Here is a 20,038-nt window from a genome sequence, read left to right as displayed (position 1 = left end):
CTGCCCACCAACCCATGACATCCTGTTTGTCTGTTTAGATTGTAAGCTCTTTTGAGCAGGGACTGTCTTCTTTGTGACTCTGTACAGCGCTGTGTACGTCTGGCAGCGCTATAAAAATAATTAATCCTAGTAGTAGTATCTGAATTCATGAAAACTTAGGACAAGTACATAAGATGCATCTGCTGAGGATTGCAGAATAGCGAAGAGTGTGGCGCAGTGGTTAAAGCTACAGCCTCAGCACCCTGAGGTTGTGGGTTCAAACCCACGCTGCTCCTTGTGACCCTGGGCAAGTCACTTAATCCCCCCATTGCCCCAACTACATTAGATAGAGTGTGAGCCCACCAGGACAGACAGGAGAAAATGCTTGAGTACCTGAATAAATTAATGTAAACCGTTTTGAGCTCCCTTGGGAGAATGGTATAGAAAATTAAATAAAAAAAAAAAAAAAAAAAAATAGATTTTGGTAAATAAATTCATAAGTAATGCCATATTGTTATGATAAAAACCATTGAGATCTTCTAGGCTGGACAGTATCTCCTGGATTCTACGAGTATAAAGGTCACCTATATTTGAGCGTCCAAAATTGGCTGTAGATCCCAGATTGGCACCAAAAATAGTTAATCAGTTCCAAAGATTTAATTATTGGAGCTAATAAGCACTTAGTATGATTTGAGTGCCGATCATTTCTATAGCGCTGCAAGGTGTACGCAGGGCTGCACATTTAACATACAATAGACGGGTCCTTGCTCTGGAGAGCTAATCTAACTTGACAGACAGGACATCTCAAAGTTGGGGAGATTATGGTAGAGGAAATGAGACAGGGGGTATAACATAACATAACTTTATTCTTCTATACCGCCATGATCAGACGACTTCTAGGCGGTTCACAGCAGTGAGTGAGAGTTAAGAGTTGAAAGCTGTTTCCACAAAGTAGGCTTTTAGCTTGGATTTGAATACTTATAGGGATGGAGCAGGTCGTATTGATTCAGGCAACTGTTCCAGGCATATGGTACGGCAAGACAGAGGGGACAGAGTCAGGAGTTGGCTGTTAGGGCTCTGCGCATGTGCCAATTGCTCACTGAGATCAGACAGCTCTATCTAAAAACCTTTTGTCATAACCATTGAATAGGATTGAAATTAGTACTTACAGGCACAGAATATAACTAGGAACTGGTTTTGGTGCTAAGCATAAGAGCTCTTGGGAATTTCTAATCACGATGGCCTTTCAGGCATTTGTGTTGGCATTCTTTCTTTGAATCAGGTTCCCCTTTGCAAGAACGGGTTTCACAGCGTCAGTATTTTGCATCCTTCCAAAGTCTTGGGCTTTTTTGAGAAGTAGTAGTGAAAGGAAATCAATGTGGTTTTGCTCTTTTCTACACTTTGCCTTGTCTTGGAATTTTACACTGGGGCGGAATCAAGGTTTTATTTGGGACGACTTTCAGTTCACAGGTAGGGACCAGGTTCTGCTTCTTGTATCTTATTTATCTATCGCCTTTTTGAAGAAATTCATCCAATCCAGACAGAGGCAATACAATACAAGCAAGAATTCAAATTCTACTGTCTACTATTTAAAGCAATGAATGGAGACAGCTCAACCTACTTGAACAACTGCCTTATCCAATCTGCCACAACCAGGCTAAGGAGAACTCAGACACCATTCACTTATCCCCCAATCAGAGGTGTCAAATGCAAAAAAAATGTACAATGGCCTACTGGTCATGCAGGCAGTGAAACTTGACCACCAACTATCCAATCTACTGATCACGAAATCAGACTACAAAACTTTCAGAAAAGAAATAAAAACCCTGCTATTCAAGAAATCAATCAAGATAAACTAACTCTGTAGGAAGCATCCCAATCCCCCAAAGTAACCCGCTCAACTATGTAACTCTTCTGGAATTGTCGAGATCACCTCTTATGTAATCCGCCTTGAACCGCAAGGTAATGGCGGAATACAAGTCACTAGTGTAATGTAAACCAAGGTTCCTTCTAGAGCCCTGGAAGCATAAGCTCTAAATTCATCATTGCACAATGTCAAGGACTCCCTCCATCCAGGGTTCTGGAGCATCCAATCTCCAGCTGATCCAGGGGTGAAGCTACCACAGTTTTGAACATTTGCCTTCTAGAAATAGGCTTACAACACATATCATGTCACATTGGCCATTAAACAGCCCTGAAATGGCAGCAACCTTTGGTCACGTCTAAGCCTGAGACTCAAGGATCTCCCATACGAGGAGCGGTTAGGGAAGTTACAGTTCTACTCACTCGAGGAACGTAGAGAGAGGGGAGATATGATCGAGACATTCAAGTATCTCACGGGCCGCATCGAGGTGGAAGAAGATATCTTCTTGTGGGAATATATTATTTATTAGATCATAATAATTAGCAAAGCCCTAAACACAGAGTTATTTCTTCTCATAAATAACTTTAAAATCAGAATGGTTATACATTCCACCTGTGTTGCAGTGTGAAGGGTGGGGGGTGTAGGCTGTGTGGTATGGGGGAGGGGATTTCCTGGACCAGAATCTTTGCCAGAATTCCAAGAGGGGCTAAAGGGGGCAGGTTTTAAAGAAGGTGCCTCCAATTAGGCGTGCTGATTCAGCACAGGGAGTGTTTATTCTATAGCAGATATGGGTTCCAGATTCCATTATGGAATGCTACCATCGTTGGCATTCGCATACCTATTTACACAGCCACAGTTACGCCAGCCATGGACCTGGTGTAATTGCAGGTATGCAAATGTGGCAAAGGGACATGTAATTTGTAGTATTTGTTAAGTTATGTAAATGGGAGACACGCCCATATCCCACCCATGCTCCGCTCAGTTACGAGTGCCTCCTCCTGCAGCTATGTGCTGTAGAACTTACACATGCCGTACGGCTGCCCAATTCCGGTCCTTGAGATCTACTGGCAGGCCAGATTTTCAGGATATGGCAGGACGTGGGATGTGGCGATCGGGTAGGGATGCTGGACCGCGCGATCCGTGCTGGCTTCACTGCGGAGACGAGACCATTCACCGCTCCACGGGGCGGTGAATGGCCTTGTCCCCATCCCCGCAGCGACCACTAATTTTCTCTTCCCATTTCGGCGGGTAACAACCACTCTAAGATAGATCATTGGTGAAGGATATTATGTTTGGGAAGATAAACGGAACCAGGTGAAGAGGGCGACCTACAATCAGATGGTTGGACCTGTTGAAAACAACCATGGGGATGACGCTAGAGGACCTTACCGGACTAGCACAAAACCAATCTCTTTTTAGATCTGTAATTCATGAAGTTGCTAGGACTCGAACATGAATCAATGCTATTCAGGGGCATTTTCACTTATTCACGGTCATGCAGAGTGTGTTCCCATGAGGATGAAGAAATTCGTAGAGCTGTGCGTGAGTACTATTACGCTAAATGATTGTTTTTGCAAAAAAATAGTGTATATAAAATAAAATACATTTACAAAATGCAGAATATAATAAACAAACTGTTCTGTACAAGAAGGGTACACAACATGATGACTTTATGGAGTTAAGCAGCAATAATGTACAATACGCAGGATTGCGCAGGACCCTAACCTCCTTTTCCCCATTCGATTAATGGTTCCATATTCACATTTTTGGTTTTCAGAGGGTTTTCCGGGAACCTAATCGCAGCAAATAGTGAGAACGCACTGTACATACTAAACATTGCCTGTGGTAATGTCCTAGGGACTTTCAATTGGGGGTTTAGATTTAATTTCTGCCGTACTAAACGTGAGTTCAAGATGAGTTAAAAGGATAGCAGATAATATGTAGAAATAAAAAGAAATCTAATAAAGCATAAAGAATCCAAGTGATATCTTTTTTATTGGGCTAACTAGAGCATGGTTAGGTAATCCTTCTTCAGATCAGAGATAAGCAAATGAAGACAGCTATTAATATTTAAGAGTAAAACATCAAAGTATTCAAAAGACAGTCTTACGGGAAGAGGAAGGGGAGGGTGGGAGACGGAGATAAGGAAGGGTGATATGAAGGCGTCAGAGCAGTACAAATGATGTTTTGTAACGGGAGAGAAAGCCAATGCCTTTCTCCCGCCTTTTATCAAACCATAGCGCATTTTTTTAGCGCCAGCCATGGCGGTAACAGCTCCGACGTGGCCGCCGCTACAAACCGTGCTACGGTTTTGTAAAGGGGGAGGGGGGTTGTTAAGTCCTGTCTAGTGGGCTTCAAAATGTTTTATCAATTTGATCTCAAAGGTCTTGCATTCCTTTTAATATTCTCATTATAAGATCATTGATGCGGCGTTCTGATTTTCTGAAATGTTGTCCCACGGAGGTGATATCCTGGTTGGCATTGCAATTTCTCTCAAAGTATAGCAGGTAATTCTCTGCTCAAGGTCACCTGCTTTTTCTGAAGATAAATATGTATTGGAAAACATTGTACAGAGATATGAAAGTCAAATCGGTGTACTCTGTGTCCCTATCTCACCTACAGGAACACCTCCCTACAAGCCACCTACACGAGTTCAGGCCTATGAGTTCTTCGCTGGATAACAGTGATTTGAGATAGGCCAAAATATTCAAGTAAATTGCTTTCTACCTGAATAAAATGACTTTGAAAACAGTCCTCAGAACATGGGAGGCTGCAACTAACTGAGCAAAGCAGGTGGGAAGAGAAGAATTTAGATCAGTAGGAAGCAAAGAGGAAATAAAGTGCCTTGAAAGAGGCCTAGTCTAGTCTTGTCTTCGATTTATATACCGGGTCATCTCCCAACGGAGCTCGACTCGGTTCACATGTAATTAGGACTAGAGTACATAAGAAGAAGAGCATGAGAGAAGTCAGAGCTGGATTATTATCATTTCGTTGATACTGTAGTTAAGCCGTTGAAATATTGTGGGAACAGCAGAGTTTTCGGGGCTTTACGAAACAGTTGTAGCTGGCCTATCAGTCTAAGAGAGTCAGGTGTGGGAAAGAGAAGGCAGGGGCAAAGAGAAAGCAGTCAGCTGAAAGGGAGTGTGCATTCCAACAATTCAGAGAAATGTTGTTCGGAAAGAATTACTCAGAACAAGACCGGCACTCAAGATTTTGTTCCACAGGCACAAACTTGGAAAACTGTCTTTAGGATAAAAGCCTTTCTCTTTTCTCAGAGGTCTGCTTATCTTTGTCACTCTCTACTATCTCTTTCACCGATTCCCTCCCTCCGTCTCGGTCATTTCTTTCCTCCCCCTCCTTGCTTTTCTGCCATTTACCCACCATCCTTTTCTAACAGCATCAGGAATGCTTCCATGGTAACTTATGCCAGAAGAGGACAGAACTGGAATCGGAGCCTGGAGTGTGGGGCACAAATGGAACGTCTCCATAAGGACTCCAGAGCACAGTTTCATAGTAACAGGCAGCTCGGAAGAGGCACAAAAATGAGCAAAACTAACCTTCCACTGTGGTTTGTTACACGTTGGAAACATTTGGCATAGATTTTTTTTTTTTTTTTTTGGGGGGGGGAAGGTGAGGTGGGAGGGGGCATGTACTTGTGTAAGACAAACGGAGCGACTTGATACTGAAAAGGTTTCCTGTGGCATTGCAGAAGCCAATGACAGGCCAAGCTTTGTCACGCTACACCGGTGCAGCTGAAGAGAGTAGTTTTATAAAGAGGGTGTTAACGTTTTGGTGCGACAAATGCAGATAAGCCAGAATTCGGCATGTATGTGCAATATTTCAGCTGCGTGTCATTCCATAAAATGGTATCTAAATGCAATGGCATGTAGTTTGGAGGTGGACATACAGATGAGGGGAGTTAGCTTACCAGGGTTTAAACAAGGTTTGGATAAATTCCTAAAAGGGAAGTCCATAGGTCATTATTAAGATGGGGAAATCCACTGCTTATTCTTAGGACAAGCATTATAAACTCAGTTTTATTACTTGGGCTATAATAGCTAGGTACTTGGGACCTGGGTTGGCCACTGTTGGAAACTGATGAGTTTGGTTCTTAGGCATCATGACATCACAATATCAGCTCTGGAATGTTGCTGCTCTTTGGGTTTCTGTCAGGTACCTGAGACCTGGGTTGGCCATTGTTGGAAACTGGATACTGGGCTTGATGGACCTTCGGTCTGTCCCAGTATGGCAGTTCTTATGTGAGCCAAGCATAGGACAATCAAGCCATTGTGACATCACTGATGAGTTTGACTCTTAGGCATTGGTGGAATGAGGCATTATGACATCACAATATGAGCTCTGGAATGTTGCTGCTCTTTAGGTTTCTCTCAGGTACTTGAGACCTGGGTTGGTCACAGAATAGATTCCAGACAGATAGAATTACCCTGGAAGAGGCGGTGGCGTAGTAATGGGGGGCTGGGGGACGGGCAAGGGGGAAGTCCACCACAGGCGCCATATTGCTTGGGGTGCCGGCACACCTTATCCTCTCTGTTCCCCTTCCTACTCCTCCCCCTGCCGCATGCGTGCCCTTCCCTTCCTCAGCACCAACTTGCTGCCCGCGTCAGCTTCGGCATTCTCTCTAACGTCACTTCCATGACCCGCGCCTAGGAAGTGATGTCAGAGAGAGTGCCAAAGTTGACGCGGGCAGTAAGTTGGTGACTGCTCGCGCCAAAGTTTAAAAAGGAATAGGGGAAGGGGAGCGTGTGCGGAAGTGGGGGTGGGGGGGCACCACCACCCTTGCTATGCCACTGGAAGAGATCTTTCTCTGTCTGCTTTTGCATCTCAGGGCAACTCAGGCTTAACCTTCAGACCATCTCTGGCACAATGTCTTATCTGTGCTCTTATCAATTCTGCTATAAGATTAATCATAGGGGTTCTAATCAGTCCTTACTTATAGGAATTAATCTTCCTTTTATTCTTCTTTTCCTTTCTCTCTCTCTGTCTTTTCTCTCTTTCTTTTTATTTACTCTACTTTTTTCTCTCCTTGCACTCCTAATGTGTTACCCGTTTATGGGCTAGATTCACTAACCTGCCCGAATCGGAACAATTCGTTTTCAATTCAGGCAGGTCTGACGAATTCACTAACCTAAAATATGCAGATGGGGGCGATTGGGGGGAACGCCCCATCTGCCTGCACGGATCGCACACAGACCCGTCCTAGCCACGACTTTTTTTTTACTTTAAACTTTTGCGAGCCCGTGGGTGTAACCGGTTTAAAACCACGGGCTTGCACAGGCAGTTGGGGCAGGCATGTTTGGGGACCTCTTCCCTTCCTTCCCTTCAGTGCGAGCCCGCGGGTTTAAAGCTGGCGCTGCACTGCAGCGTGCAGCCCTGCTTTAAAACCACGGACTTGCACTGTGGGGAAGGGCGGCAGAGAGCAGGAGAGTCGGGGCGAGCAGGCAGGAGAGATCGGGGCAGGAAGGCAGGGGGTGCGGTGGCGCAGTGGTTAAAGCTACAGCTTCAGCACCCTGAGGTTGTGGGTTCAAACCCACGCTGCTCCTTGTGACCCTGGGCAAGTCACTTAATCCCCTCATTACCCCAGGTACATTACATTAGATACTGAAGTGCTGGGGTGGGTGGGAGGTATGGGTCTGTTTCCTGAATCCTTATGGTCTACATGAAGAACTACGCTGTGTTTGTGAATGTTGTGTTTTTTTTGTATTGCGCATTTTCTAAATAAATATATATTTTTGAAAAAGCCTAAGATGAGATTTGCCCTGGTTCATTATGGGAAAGAGTGAAGGAATATGTCTCAATGTATAGTTTGCAGTCAGATTTTGGGGTTGGTTTCTATTCCTTCCTTCTACTATGGATAAGGAATAAGGCATTTTCTTTGCTGGAATGAACAGCCAACCAAGGTATGCATGGAGGGGGATATATTAGTTTTCAGGAAGAAAATGAGATCTCTTCTGTTCTCGCAAACATTTCTGGGTGATGCAGGAACGTGAGACAGATAACGGGGTAGACAGTTGTGTTGGTATTAGTTTTCGCCTATATTAAATTATCAATGGATATATTTTAAAACGTGCATTCATACTTGAGATGAATTAATGTGCTGAAATGAAATGAGTAGCTCTTTGCACTAAGGCCACCATAAGTAGTTCTTAAAAATACAGGAAAAGTGGGGAAGACGCTGAATGTGCGGGTCACTCGCGGAAAAACACTAAGGCCAGGATTTTCAAAAACCCGCGTTAAAAAGCGACGGTCTGCTAACGCAGCCGTTTTGATAACGAATCTAAAAACCTGAGACATTCTTAAAAAATTGCACACACAAATAAGATCGGCGGACAACAGCGAAGATTTCCTACATATGCGGAGAATAACGATGTAAAAAAAAAACCCCAAAACAAAAACACACTCTATTGGGTGAATGGAAGGGAGAAGCAACGACTTTTATCAATTGTGCATAAAACATGCCTTTCTCTTCCAAAAAACTACTATAATTCTGGTAAATCTTGTAATTTGTTTTTAATGTAAAATTTAATCAAGACTCACAGTCAGAAACACAAAAGACAAGGGTATCATGCACGCACTGAAGAAACGTTGGCTTTTAACAAGCGCGCATGAAACATGCCTGTCTCTTCCATAAACTCAAAAAAAGCATGATTTTACTGCCCTCCATTTATAAAATATATAGATACACATTTTATTTTCATTAGCCACAGTCAAAACACAAATGCTGGCACTGCAACGGCGCCCCTGGACCAGTCGCCAAAAGCCGAAGCCGCTCTTCATAAATGCCTCGGCGATTTTTAAAAATCCACCAGAGGGCTCATTTCAATGTTAAAAAGCACATTTGCATGCCATTGTTGCAGACTCCTAGAAACCTCGCTATAGACAGAGATAATCCGTTTTGATAATCCGCCGCTAAAATGCGTGCAGGCTAAACCGCCGGAAAACCGTTTAGCGACTGCATTAAAGTTTTGAGAATCTTGCCCCAAGACAACTTCAAGCTAAATATAGAAGTAACAGGGCCATAACCATAGGCGGGTTTGGGTGGCCCATGGCCCCCTCCACTTCGGAGTCAGGCCTACCCAGAGAGGAGCACTGGAGGTGATGTCAACTGCCACCAAAGTTTTAAAAAAAAAATTTATAAATTTAAAAGTTTACAATATCAAAAGATACCAAGGATAAAGGTTGCTTACACCAAATTTCTACAATCATATACAACACAAACATTCCTTTTCAAGCCCACAATAAATGGAGACGCATACAACTATCCAACTAACAAAAATAAAGGAAACTAAGAATCGGTTTTGATTCCTAAAGAATCTTGACCATTCCATACTCTTTGGGAATCTTACATCCACCTATATTCTCAGTGATGAGTCATTAAAAAGCATTAAGGAAGAAAATCATTTCTGTTCTTGAGTTATTAAGAATTGTTGCAATTGAATTGGATCCCAAAATACATATTCAATGTCTTGTAATTTAACAAGACAATTGCATGGAAATTTTAGGTAAAAAGATGCCTCAAGAGCTAAAACTCTTGTTCTTAATTTCAAAAATTCTTTCCTTCTTAGTTGCATAGCTCTTGAGACATCAGGAAAAATTCTAACTAAATCTCCACAAAATTTTGTCAACCTATTTTTAATGTAAAGTTTCATAATTAACATTTTATCTAGCTTACTCATGCATGTTCATACCATGGTGGACCTACTCTGAATAACATCCTGAGTATCTTCCAAAAACTCTGTCAGATTTATTTCACTTGCTACCAGATGGTCCACCTCCTGGTCGGATTGTATTTTAAGAATATAAGAATTGTCGCTGCTGGGAAAGACCAGTGGTCCATCATGCCCAGCAGTCCGCTCACGCGGCAGCCCTCTGGTCAAAGACCAACGTCCTAACTGAGACTAGCCCTACCTGTGTACGTTCTGGTTCAGCAGGAACTTGTCTAACTTTGTCTTGAATCCCTGGAGGGTGTTTTCCCCTACGACAGCCTCTGGAAGAGCGTTCTAGTTTTCCACCACTCTCTGGGTGAAGAAGAACTTCCTTATGTTCGTTCGGAATCTGTCCCCTTTCAACTTTAGAGAGTGCCCTCTCGTTCTCCCTACCTTGGAGAGGGTGAACAACCTGTCCTTATCTACTAAGTCTATTCCCTTCAGTATCTTGAATGTTTCGATCATGTCCCCTCTCAGTCTCCTCTTTTCAAGGGAGAAGAGGCCCAGTTTCTCTAATCTCTCACAGTACGGCAACTCCTCCAGCCCCTTAACCATTTTAGTCGCTCTTCTCTGGATTCTTTCGAGTAGTACCGTGTCCTTCTTCGTGTACGGCGACCAGTGCTGGATGCAATATTCCAGGTGAGGATGAACAACCTGTCTTTATCTTCATTATCTTGAATGTTTCAATCATGTCCCCTCTCAGTCTCCTCTTTTGAAGGGAGAAGAGGCCCAGTTTCTCCAATTTCTCCCGAGAAAGATTTTAAAAGTTTTCTAAACACAAGAGCTCAATTTAATAGGGAGTTGACACCACTATTTTACTGGTTGATAATGAATGGAAAGAGAGAATTGTCTAAAAGATTCAAAACCCCCTTTTACTAAGCCACAGTAGAGGTTTCCACAGTGGCCTGGAGCGTTAAATGCTCAGTAAAACGTTGGAAACTTTAGAGCAGAGGTGCTTGTGAGCTACTTTAAAATGACCAAGTCAAAATGATCTACCAACAATAAAATTTTAAAAACACAAAGCACACTGTACGCAGAGAAAATGTTAATCATCATTTATATTCCGCGGGTCAAGGCAGATGACTTTATGCAATGTCACCTCAATAACAACTATACAAAAATAGACAAATATACCCTCTCCCTTTTTACTAAACCGTGATAGCGGTTTTGAGCACATGGAGCTGCGCTGAATGCCTCGCACTGCTCTCAACGCTCTTACTGTGGTTTAGTAAAAGGGGGCCATAATGCAAAATATAGACAGCAGATATAAATTCTCAAAACTGACACATTTTGATCACTAAATTGAAAATAAAATCATTTTTCCTACCTTTCTGTCTGGTGATTTCATGAGTCTCTGGTTGCACTTCCTTCTTCTGTAAAGCCAATATTTCTTTCTTTCTTTCTGCCCCTCCCCCTGTTCTTTCTGTCTCTCTCCCCCTGCTCTCCTCTTTATTTCTGTCTTTCTTTCTCTCTCCCTGCCCCCCCAAGCCACCACACCAATTTCTTCCTGCTTCCCCGAGCCAGGCCTGGCGCATACAAGCGCCGGACCTACAAGCCTTCACCTCCGACGTCAATTCTGACGTCAGAGAGGAAGTTCCAGGCTAGCCAGGCAGCGATTAGCTGGCCCAGAACTTCCTCTCCGGTGTCAGAATTCACATCGGAGGTGAAGGCTTGCGAGTCCGGAGCTTATACGCACCTGGCCTGGCTCGGGGAGGCAGGAAGAACAAAATCGCAAAGGAAACGCGATCGACTCGCGTTGCCTTTGCAATCTACTGGTCGATTGCGATCGACCGTTTGGGCAACCCTGCTTTAGACTATCTTTAGAAGCACCCTGCAATAGTGCAACCAAAACAGTCAAGTAACTGGGGGCATTGCCTGCTAGGATTTTTTAAAACAGTTTAAACTTGATTCCAGCAATTATAGAGAACCAATGTCATTTTTTGTATAGTAGAACTGTAAGGGGCAGATTCTATAAACGGTGTCCCGATTGGAGGCAGCCTACCGCTGTCTAACCAGCCAATCGGGATTAATGTTTTCAAAAAAAAACAAAAAACCAAAAACACAGAGGCAGGCCGCCTACGCTAATATTTAGTGTGCGCTAAAACGCTTAGCATACCTTTGTAAAAGGAGCCCTAAATATTTCTTTGCTCCACATTTGCTGTTTTATCTATTCAGTGTAAACTTTGTAAACTATTCTGAGTTCTTTTGGGAGAATGGGATTAACCCCCCCCAAAAAACCTAACCCCTCCCCCTTATACAAAAGCATAGCGTGGTTTTTAGCGCCGGCTGTGGCGGTAACAGCTCTAACGCTCATAGGAATTCTATGAGCATCAAAGCTATTACCACTGCGGCTGACGCTAAAAGCCAAACTATGCTTTTGCAAAATAGGGGGGGGGGTTACTAAATAAATAAATAAATGAATTATCTTCCTCCCTATGTATCAATATAAGAAGACCTGTAAGGTATGCACACCTTGTGGCTCAACTGGTAGAGCGGCTGCCTCTGTACTCAGAGGTTGTGAGGTCAAATCCCACTGCAGCTGCTTGTGACCCTGGGCAATTCACTCAATCCTCCAGGCCCATCACTTTGAATGCCAAAGGCAGCATACAAGTTCCCATTCTTGCAATATTCCTGTAGGCAATAGCCCTACTACTAGAGAATGACACGGGGACTCATTTTTCCTCACGGGAGCTCATTTTCCCGTCCCGTCCCCGCAAGTTCTTTTCCTGTCCCTGCCCCATTCCTGCAAGCTCCATCCTCATCTGCACAAGCCTCAAACACTTTCAAATCCTAAGTAGCAACATTCTAGAGCTCAGATTGTGATGTCATAATGCCTCATTCCAACAATGCCTAAGCTCCGTCCTCATCTGCACAAGCCTCAAACCCTTCAAAATCCTAAGTAGCAACATTCTAGAGCTCAGATTGTGATGTCATAATGCCTCATTCCACCAATGCCTAAGCTCCATCCTCATCTGCACAAGCCTCAAACCCTTCAAAATCCTAAGTAGCAACATTCTAGAGCTCAGATTGTGATGTCATAATGCCTAGCTCCGTCCTCATCCGCACAAGCCTTAAACACTTTAAAATCATAAGTAGCAACATTCTAGAACTCAGATTGTGATGTCATAATACCTCATTCCACCAATGCCTAAGCTCCGTCCTCATCTGCACAAGCCTCAAACACTTTAAAATCCTAAGTAGCAACATTCTAGAGCTCAGATTGTGATGTCATAATACCTCATTCCACCAATGCCTAAGCTCCGTCCTCATCTGCACAAGCCTCAAACCCTTCAAAATCCTAAGTAGCAACATTCTAGAGCTCAGATTGTGATGTCATAATACCTCATTCCACCAATGCCTAAGCTCCGTCCTCATCTGCATAAGCCTCAAACCCTTTAAAATCATAAGTGTTTGAGGCTTGTGTGGTTAAAGCAGAGCTTAAGAATGGGGCAGGGACAGTGACAAAACTCTTGGGGATGGGACGGGAAAATTGAGTTTCTGCAGGGATGGGGACAAATTTGACCCCTGTGTCATTCTCTGCCTACTATTTCTATAGCACTACTGGATGTACTCAGCACTGTACAAATTATATGCAAGTACATTTTCTGTCCCTAGTGGGATCATAATCTAAGTTTTGTACCTGGGACCAGTGACGTAGTAAGGGGGAGAGGGGGGGCCAGGGGACATTCCATCCAGGCGCCATGTTGGTAGGGGCGCCAGCATACCTTCTCCTCTCCGCCCCCCCCCCCGCCTCTTCCCATTCCTCCCCTCCCTCCCTTTCCCTTCACCCATACTTCTAGTTGAAGTTGTTCGCAGCAGTCAACAATATGCTCTTCGTGACCCCATCGGCTCTCCACTTGATGTCACTTCCAAGTGCCATGCACAGGAAGTGATGTCAGAGGGAGAGCCAATGGGGATCGCGAGGAGCACGTGACCTCCACGAGCAACAACTTTAGGTATGGGGGAAGCGGGAGCGGGGGCGGACACAAGGTTGGGGGTGGGGTGCCACCGCCTCAAGTGCCTGTCACCCTTGCTACACCACTGCCTGGGACAATGGAGAGATAAGTGACTTGCCCAGGGTCACCAGGAGCTGCAACGGGATTGAATCCAGTTCCCTATAAGAAAGCCATGTTTCCCTGTATCCCTGAAGATAACAGCTCTCGTAAGATACTGTACTTTCTTTTCCCTATATTTCTGCTTGCCTTTAGACAGGTTATATTAAGGTCACCCTAAAAGCTAGACTGAGGAAGCCACATTTCCTCTTTCTCTGGAAAGGTGTTCCTTTATTTTGCTTGCAATAGGGCAGCTCACTCTCTGCTTCCGATAAGCTCCAAATCTTCCTCACAGCTAAGGAAGGGCCCAGCAGGAATGCCAGGCATTTTTGCACTCAGATAAACAAAATTCTTGCCCTTTTCCCAAACGCAAGGAGAGCCGGAGCCCCTGCCAGCAGCACATGCATCTTTGTCAACTGCAGCAAAGACAGGTTAGAGGTTCGACCTTTCCTTTCTGTCTTCCAAAACCCATCCCAAAGGTGCCTAACCAGTCGGCCGTGAAGGCAGAGCCCACGCTGAGCCCATCCACGACCTTCCCAGAGACGAGCGGAATGATGTCGTCCCTGATGGGGGCAAACCCCGCCCCTCTCGGATAAATGCACCGCTGGGCGGGGCCGACACTTACCCCCGCCTTTAGAAGCAAGAGGAGAAAGCAATGAAGTCCTGTTTTGCTCCCATGCGCTCAGCCCGATCGGATGCTGCAAAGCAGGCTCGGGGCAGCTCCTCAGCCCTCCTTCGGGACCCTCCAGGGAAGGGGTCTAATCCCAGCCATGGCACACCGCGACTGGATCTGATTTGCTCTCTTCCGAGAAGGTGGGAGAGGTGAAGCCTATCTCTGCCTCCTCTTTTCCGCAGTCCCTCTCCCTCCTTTCACACGGCAGCCAGAGAACAATAGGTGAAAGTCTAGCAGTATTTACTAACTGATAATCTCCCCACGTATTTCTTGCTTTCAGCTTCCCTCCACCCGATAATATATTCAGAGGCAACCAATTACATAAGAAGGAAGAGGGGAGGTTAGTTTTCCAGCACTTACCATTCACCTGCTGGGGGGAGTAGGCTTCAGATCCAGAGTCCGGGGGAGAGTCAGGTAAAGTGCTGGAAGGGAATGCAGAAAAATAAATATACATTTTTAAAATAACCAAAAAAAAAAAAGCTCAACACACCAGGAATGAACGTAAGAGCTTTGCCGACCATGTGCATTCCAGGCTGCAGATAGCGAACAGCACAGCACTGATGGCCAACTTTTCTACAGGGTTTCTGTTGCATTTCCTACCACCTCTCTTACTGGAATAGGCAAGGGACTTGAGTCCTGGAAGCTGCTACAGCTTACAATCTGATTCCTATCCAGACTTTTACTGGAAGAGGGAGGCACAAGGTGCAATGCCATCAGCCATATATACTCCAACTCCCAGAGGGAAGGGCCTGGTGCTTACAGCTAAAGCTTTAGACTGCCTTAGGTGAGCAAATCTTACCGATACACAATTATATAGAAAACCAGAGATGCCAATTCCAAGCCGGAGAAAGCTGGGACAGCTCTGCATGTCTGACCACCCCATTGTGGGACTTGCAGCACTGATTTCAATGGGAGGATCAGGCACTACAAATCCCACAATGCTCTTTTTTTTTTTTTTTTTTACTTGGCAATGTTTTGAAAAATACAAATTTTTCAACAATGTCATAACATTTTCAGCACGAAAAAGAAGAGAAGTTTCAAGTTTATAAAAAGTTTGTTATACCACCAAATCAGGTTTCAAGGCGGTGTACATCTAATAATTAAAATATTAAAAATAACAAAGGAGTATAATTCATAGGATAACCAGAGAATCCACTCCCCCCCCCAAAAAAAAAAAAGAAGGGTAAGCGAGCTGTCGGTTCAGGTGTACAATAAAACAAACTTTATTATAAAGGTCTCATATTAAAAGATAACTCCTGCCACAGGATGTGGTAAGAGCGGATAGCGTAGCTGGTCTTAAAAAAGGTTTGGACAAGTTCCTGGAGGAAAAGTCCACAGTCTGTTATTGAGAAAGACATGGGGGAAGCCACTGCTTGCCCTGGATGGGTAGCATGGAACATTGCTACACCTTGGGTTTGGGCCAGGTACTAGTGACCTGGATTGGCCACCGTGAGAACGGGCTACTGGGCTTAATGGACCATTGGGCTGACCCAGTAAGGCTATTCTCATGTTCTTATGTAAAGTGTAACTTATAATAAACTTTTGTTTTATTGTACACCTGAACCGACATTTCGCTTGTCCATAACCTTTTCAGCTTCATACTCCTTGCTTTTTTAATGTAAATTCAAACCCAGGACTGGCTGAAAGGTTTCCAGCCTGGAGCTGGGTAATGTGGCATCTCTGGAACTTTCTCTCTAGATCAGTCCCAAAAGTGAGTCTCTGAGCTCCCTCAACAGACACCACTATTCCCAACAGAAATTAAAGGCAGGAACAAATTCTGAGATGTATTATGGTGGAAGCGGCTTCACCCATGGGAGTCCCTGAAGCACCTTCCTATTCACACATGAGTTCCTGCTTGACAAGGAATGAAAGAACCTGGGCAGAGACAATTTAGATGGGGATGCAAGGGGACCAGTTGCTCCCCCAAACAGACTTTGAATGAAATGTTGCCGACGCAGACCAGCTCTTTAACCTGTTTTATAAAAGGTCTGCGCTCCCTGACATCAAAACCGGGCTACATTTCTGAGGCCAGGGCTTCCTTAAGCTACACTGCCCCCCCCCTCCCCTTTACCACACCTCCTGCAGGAAACAAACTAAACTTCTCTACAGCTTAAACCAGTGGCCTCAAACTCACGGCCCGCCAGGTACTATTTTGAGGCCCTGGGTATGTTTAGCATAATCACAAAAGTAAAATAAATCAGTTTCTTGATCATTTGTCTCTTTAGCTATAAATGACAATATTATTATTAATACAGCCAAAAGGAAAGATTAATAAACTATAAAGAGTTTTACCTCATGCAAAATTGTCATTTCTTTAATAAGACATTAACTATTTTTTTTCTGAGGCCCTCCAAGTATCCAAAATGTGGCCCTGCAAAGGGTTCGAGTTGGCTTAAACTGAGGGGTGGATGTCCACAAACACAGCACCCCCTGCTGGAGGACCTGGACTCTTCTACAGTCCCTTTCCAACACATTTTCCCGCAACACCGCCTGCTGTACTAGATTAGGACTGGAGGAGGCGAAGTCCCTTATGGCCAGCACTGCCACCACATTTTACACACACCTGCTGTTATTTGAGGTTAGAACTGGGAAGATGTGAACTTCTTTATAGGCAGCCCTCGCACAGCATTCCCTGCAGCAACTCCTATCATAGAGGACTAGAAGTGGAAGAGAGGTGACATGTCCCTACAGCACAGTGCATGCACTGGTTTTCCCTGTGGGATATTTCTGTCTGTCTCAGGTAAGGTGACTGATAGCACGCTTTCATTCCCACAGAAACATAAGCCCTTTTTGTATTTTTTTATCAGCTACCTGTGACTCTGTTTGCAAAGGGAAAATTAAACAAGCAATGAGGGAGGACTGAGTGTTGCAGTAGAAACCAAGAGAAAGAAAGCCTGGACTGGCTCTACAGAATTCAAGCGGGTGGCAGGAACCCTCCTTGCACACCTGTGTCGGTGCATGTTCCTTCCTTAGCTTCATCTTTTCGCCGCTATATAACCAGGGCTTTTATGCTGCTGGGACTCAGACTGGTGTTTACACAGACATCCCATCTGTCCTTTCCTAACATTTTAAAATCTTTTTTTTTGTGTGTTAACTTTTGTGATATCGGCAGAAATAAGAGCTACAAAGTTTGTCAAATAATTCAAGAATTTTAGGCTATTTTGGACGAGGAGAATAGAGAGCTAAAGACTGGCTGTAGGTCAGGATACCTTCTACCTCTGCCTAGTTCTCGGATTTAAGCAATGAGAAGAAACAAAAGCCTAAAGATTTGAAAAGGTTCTCCTAACGGGTGCTGACTGTCATCAGAAAATGTGGGCGTGTGTGGCGCAGGGGTTAGAACTAGAGCCTCAGCACCCTGAGATTGTGGGTTCAAATCCCTCACTGCTCCTTGTGACCCTGGGCAAGTCACTTAATCCCCTCATTGCCCCAGGTACACTAGAGTTTGAGCCCACCGGGACAGACAGCGAATATAAACCGCGTAGAATATAAGTGGTATATATCAGATAAAAAAAAAATGTCTACATACATCCCTGATAGTTCCACAGAACAAATAGCTAAACTGACCGCAAGGTGAAAGATTTCAAAAGACATCGTCATGTTCACAGTTGAATGCCGAGCAAGTGTCAATTGTAAGCACCTACAGATATATGCTGCCATGCAAAAGTCTCCACAGCCTTGTATATTTTCCACATTCTGCTGTCTCAAATAATGTTCACAGCGTACTCTATGTTTTCAGCCAGGAACTGATACATAAGCAGTGCATTAGGGCTCTGTGTTAAAAAAAAAAATACTCCTCCAGGTCCAGAACTCTTACCACAGAGTATGCAAATCTGCTGTGCACAAAAATCATGTGTTAACATGGGAGAGCATGCCAGACACATGGATATACAGATCTACATTATAAGCACCTCTATTTTGCACACACGCTATCGGCACCTGGATTTGCAAGCAAATACATCCGTATATGTCCTGGAATGCCATTGTGTGCGCACAGATTTTTCAGTTCAATACTTCTGGGCACTGTAGCATTCCAGCACATGCCCAGATCTATGTGTTTGCAACCCGAGTACAAATATATAATTTTTGCAATATGGACAATATTGTGCTTCATTTGTCAACATTCTACCACTTTTTATTCCCTCAAGCTCTTCATCTCTGTCTTTTTTGTTGTTCAACTTAATATAGTTTATTGTGCACTCGATATTTACTTGGTTTTAGGTTTGGACAAGTTCCTGGAGGAAAAGTCCATAGTCTGTTATTGAGAAAGACATGGGGGGAAGCCACGGCTTGCCCTGGATCGGTAGCATGGAATGTTGCTACTCCTTGGGTTTTGGCCAGGTACTAGTGACCTGGATTGGCCACCGTGAGAACGGGCTACTGGGCTTGATGGATCATTGGTCTGACCCAGTAAGGCTATTCTGATGTTCTCATCTTTCAATCAAGAATCAAAGTGATTAAAAGCAAAAAGGAGGAGGAAAAGAACTACATAACTTCAATAGGACAGGTGAATGTAGAAGAGAGGAAGAAACAGCAAGAGCTGAAAATGAGAGAACAGGGAAGAGAAGCAAATTGTTAGCCATTAGGATCAAAATTTATATTGATAAATCTTGCCCTGCAACTATGTTCAATTTAACCTGTGCACGGTATATCATGCATATTGGTATTAGAGGGTAACAGATTATCTCAGTTTAAAATTAAACTATTTAGTTATGCTAATGACATCACTATTCTAATTCCTGTGCATACTTCCCTTTCTCAAGTAAACCAAACTGTGATAGGGATGTCAGAATTAAATTGAAAATTAACACAGAAAAAACTAAATTTTTCTAGGCATCACCAAATTTAAATGAAGACGTTACATCTATTGTCTTAAATAATACAATTTATAGCATTCAGTCAACTATAAAGATACTTGGCGTAGTTCTAGACCGTACCCTTACAATGAAAAATCAGGTCGATTCATTGGTTCGAAATGAAGAACTATCAGAGCATATTTTGTTATTAACTCCTTTCGTTTGTTGGTTCATTCACTTCTCCTTAGTCAGCTGGACTATTGTAATATTATTCATCTTGTAGGTACTCCGAAAAACCTTCATAGACTATGCGTAATTCAGAATGCAGCACTTAGATTGATTTTTAAAGAAGTATGACCATGTTACTGATTTTTATCGTCAACTGCGTTGGCTTCCAGTGGAGGCACAGGTTAAATTTAAGCTGGGCTGTATTTGTTTTAAGGTATCTTATGAAATCTTTTATTATCACAAATTCTAAACATCCTAGGAAAACTCATTCATTGTTTTCTTTCCCTTCTGTGAAAGGACGTAAATACAAGAAATTTCAGGAACGACTATTATCTTTTCAGGCAGCCTCATGGACTAGGGTTGTATTTCGTTATTTACATGAATTTATTCAGGTACTCAAGCATAATTCCCTGTCTGTCCTGTTGGGCCCACAAACTATCTAATGTTCCTTAACTTTAAAGCAAGTCAAAGCTACCCTGTATGCAATTGGTGTTAAAATACCCTGAACTGCTACGATTTGTTTTTATTGTGACCTGGATTGGCCACCATGAAGACGGGATACTGACCATTGGTCTGACCCATTAAGGCTATTCTTATGTTACACAGAAACATGATGGCAGATAAAGGTCAAATGGCCCATCTAGTCTGCCCATCCGCAGCAACCATAAGAATAGCCTTACTGGGTCAGACCAATGGTCCATCAAGCCCAGTAGCCCGTTCTCACA

The 20,038-nt window shown here is 43.7% G+C and overlaps 1 protein-coding gene across 7 annotated transcripts in view; it reads right to left on the bottom strand.

Moving 5' to 3' along the window:
* Positions 1-20,038, bottom strand: part of MYRF (myelin regulatory factor) — a 177,854-nt gene that overhangs the window by 77,116 nt on the left and 80,700 nt on the right. For 6 of the 7 annotated variants that reach the window (XM_033928865.1, XM_033928866.1, XM_033928868.1 and 3 more), the window contains one exon: positions 14,653-14,714. In XM_033928865.1, coding sequence (XP_033784756.1) covers positions 14,653-14,714 — 62 coding nt within the window. Of the gene's footprint in view, positions 1-14,244; positions 14,553-14,652; positions 14,715-20,038 lie in introns of those variants that run through there. The other variant, XM_033928869.1, reaches the window with a different exon arrangement.

The sequence above is a fragment of the Geotrypetes seraphini genome, chromosome 19, assembly GCF_902459505.1.
Source record: "Geotrypetes seraphini chromosome 19, aGeoSer1.1, whole genome shotgun sequence".
Classification (NCBI taxonomy): domain Eukaryota; kingdom Metazoa; phylum Chordata; class Amphibia; order Gymnophiona; family Dermophiidae; genus Geotrypetes; species Geotrypetes seraphini.
This window is presented reverse-complemented; position numbering and strand designations above follow the sequence as displayed.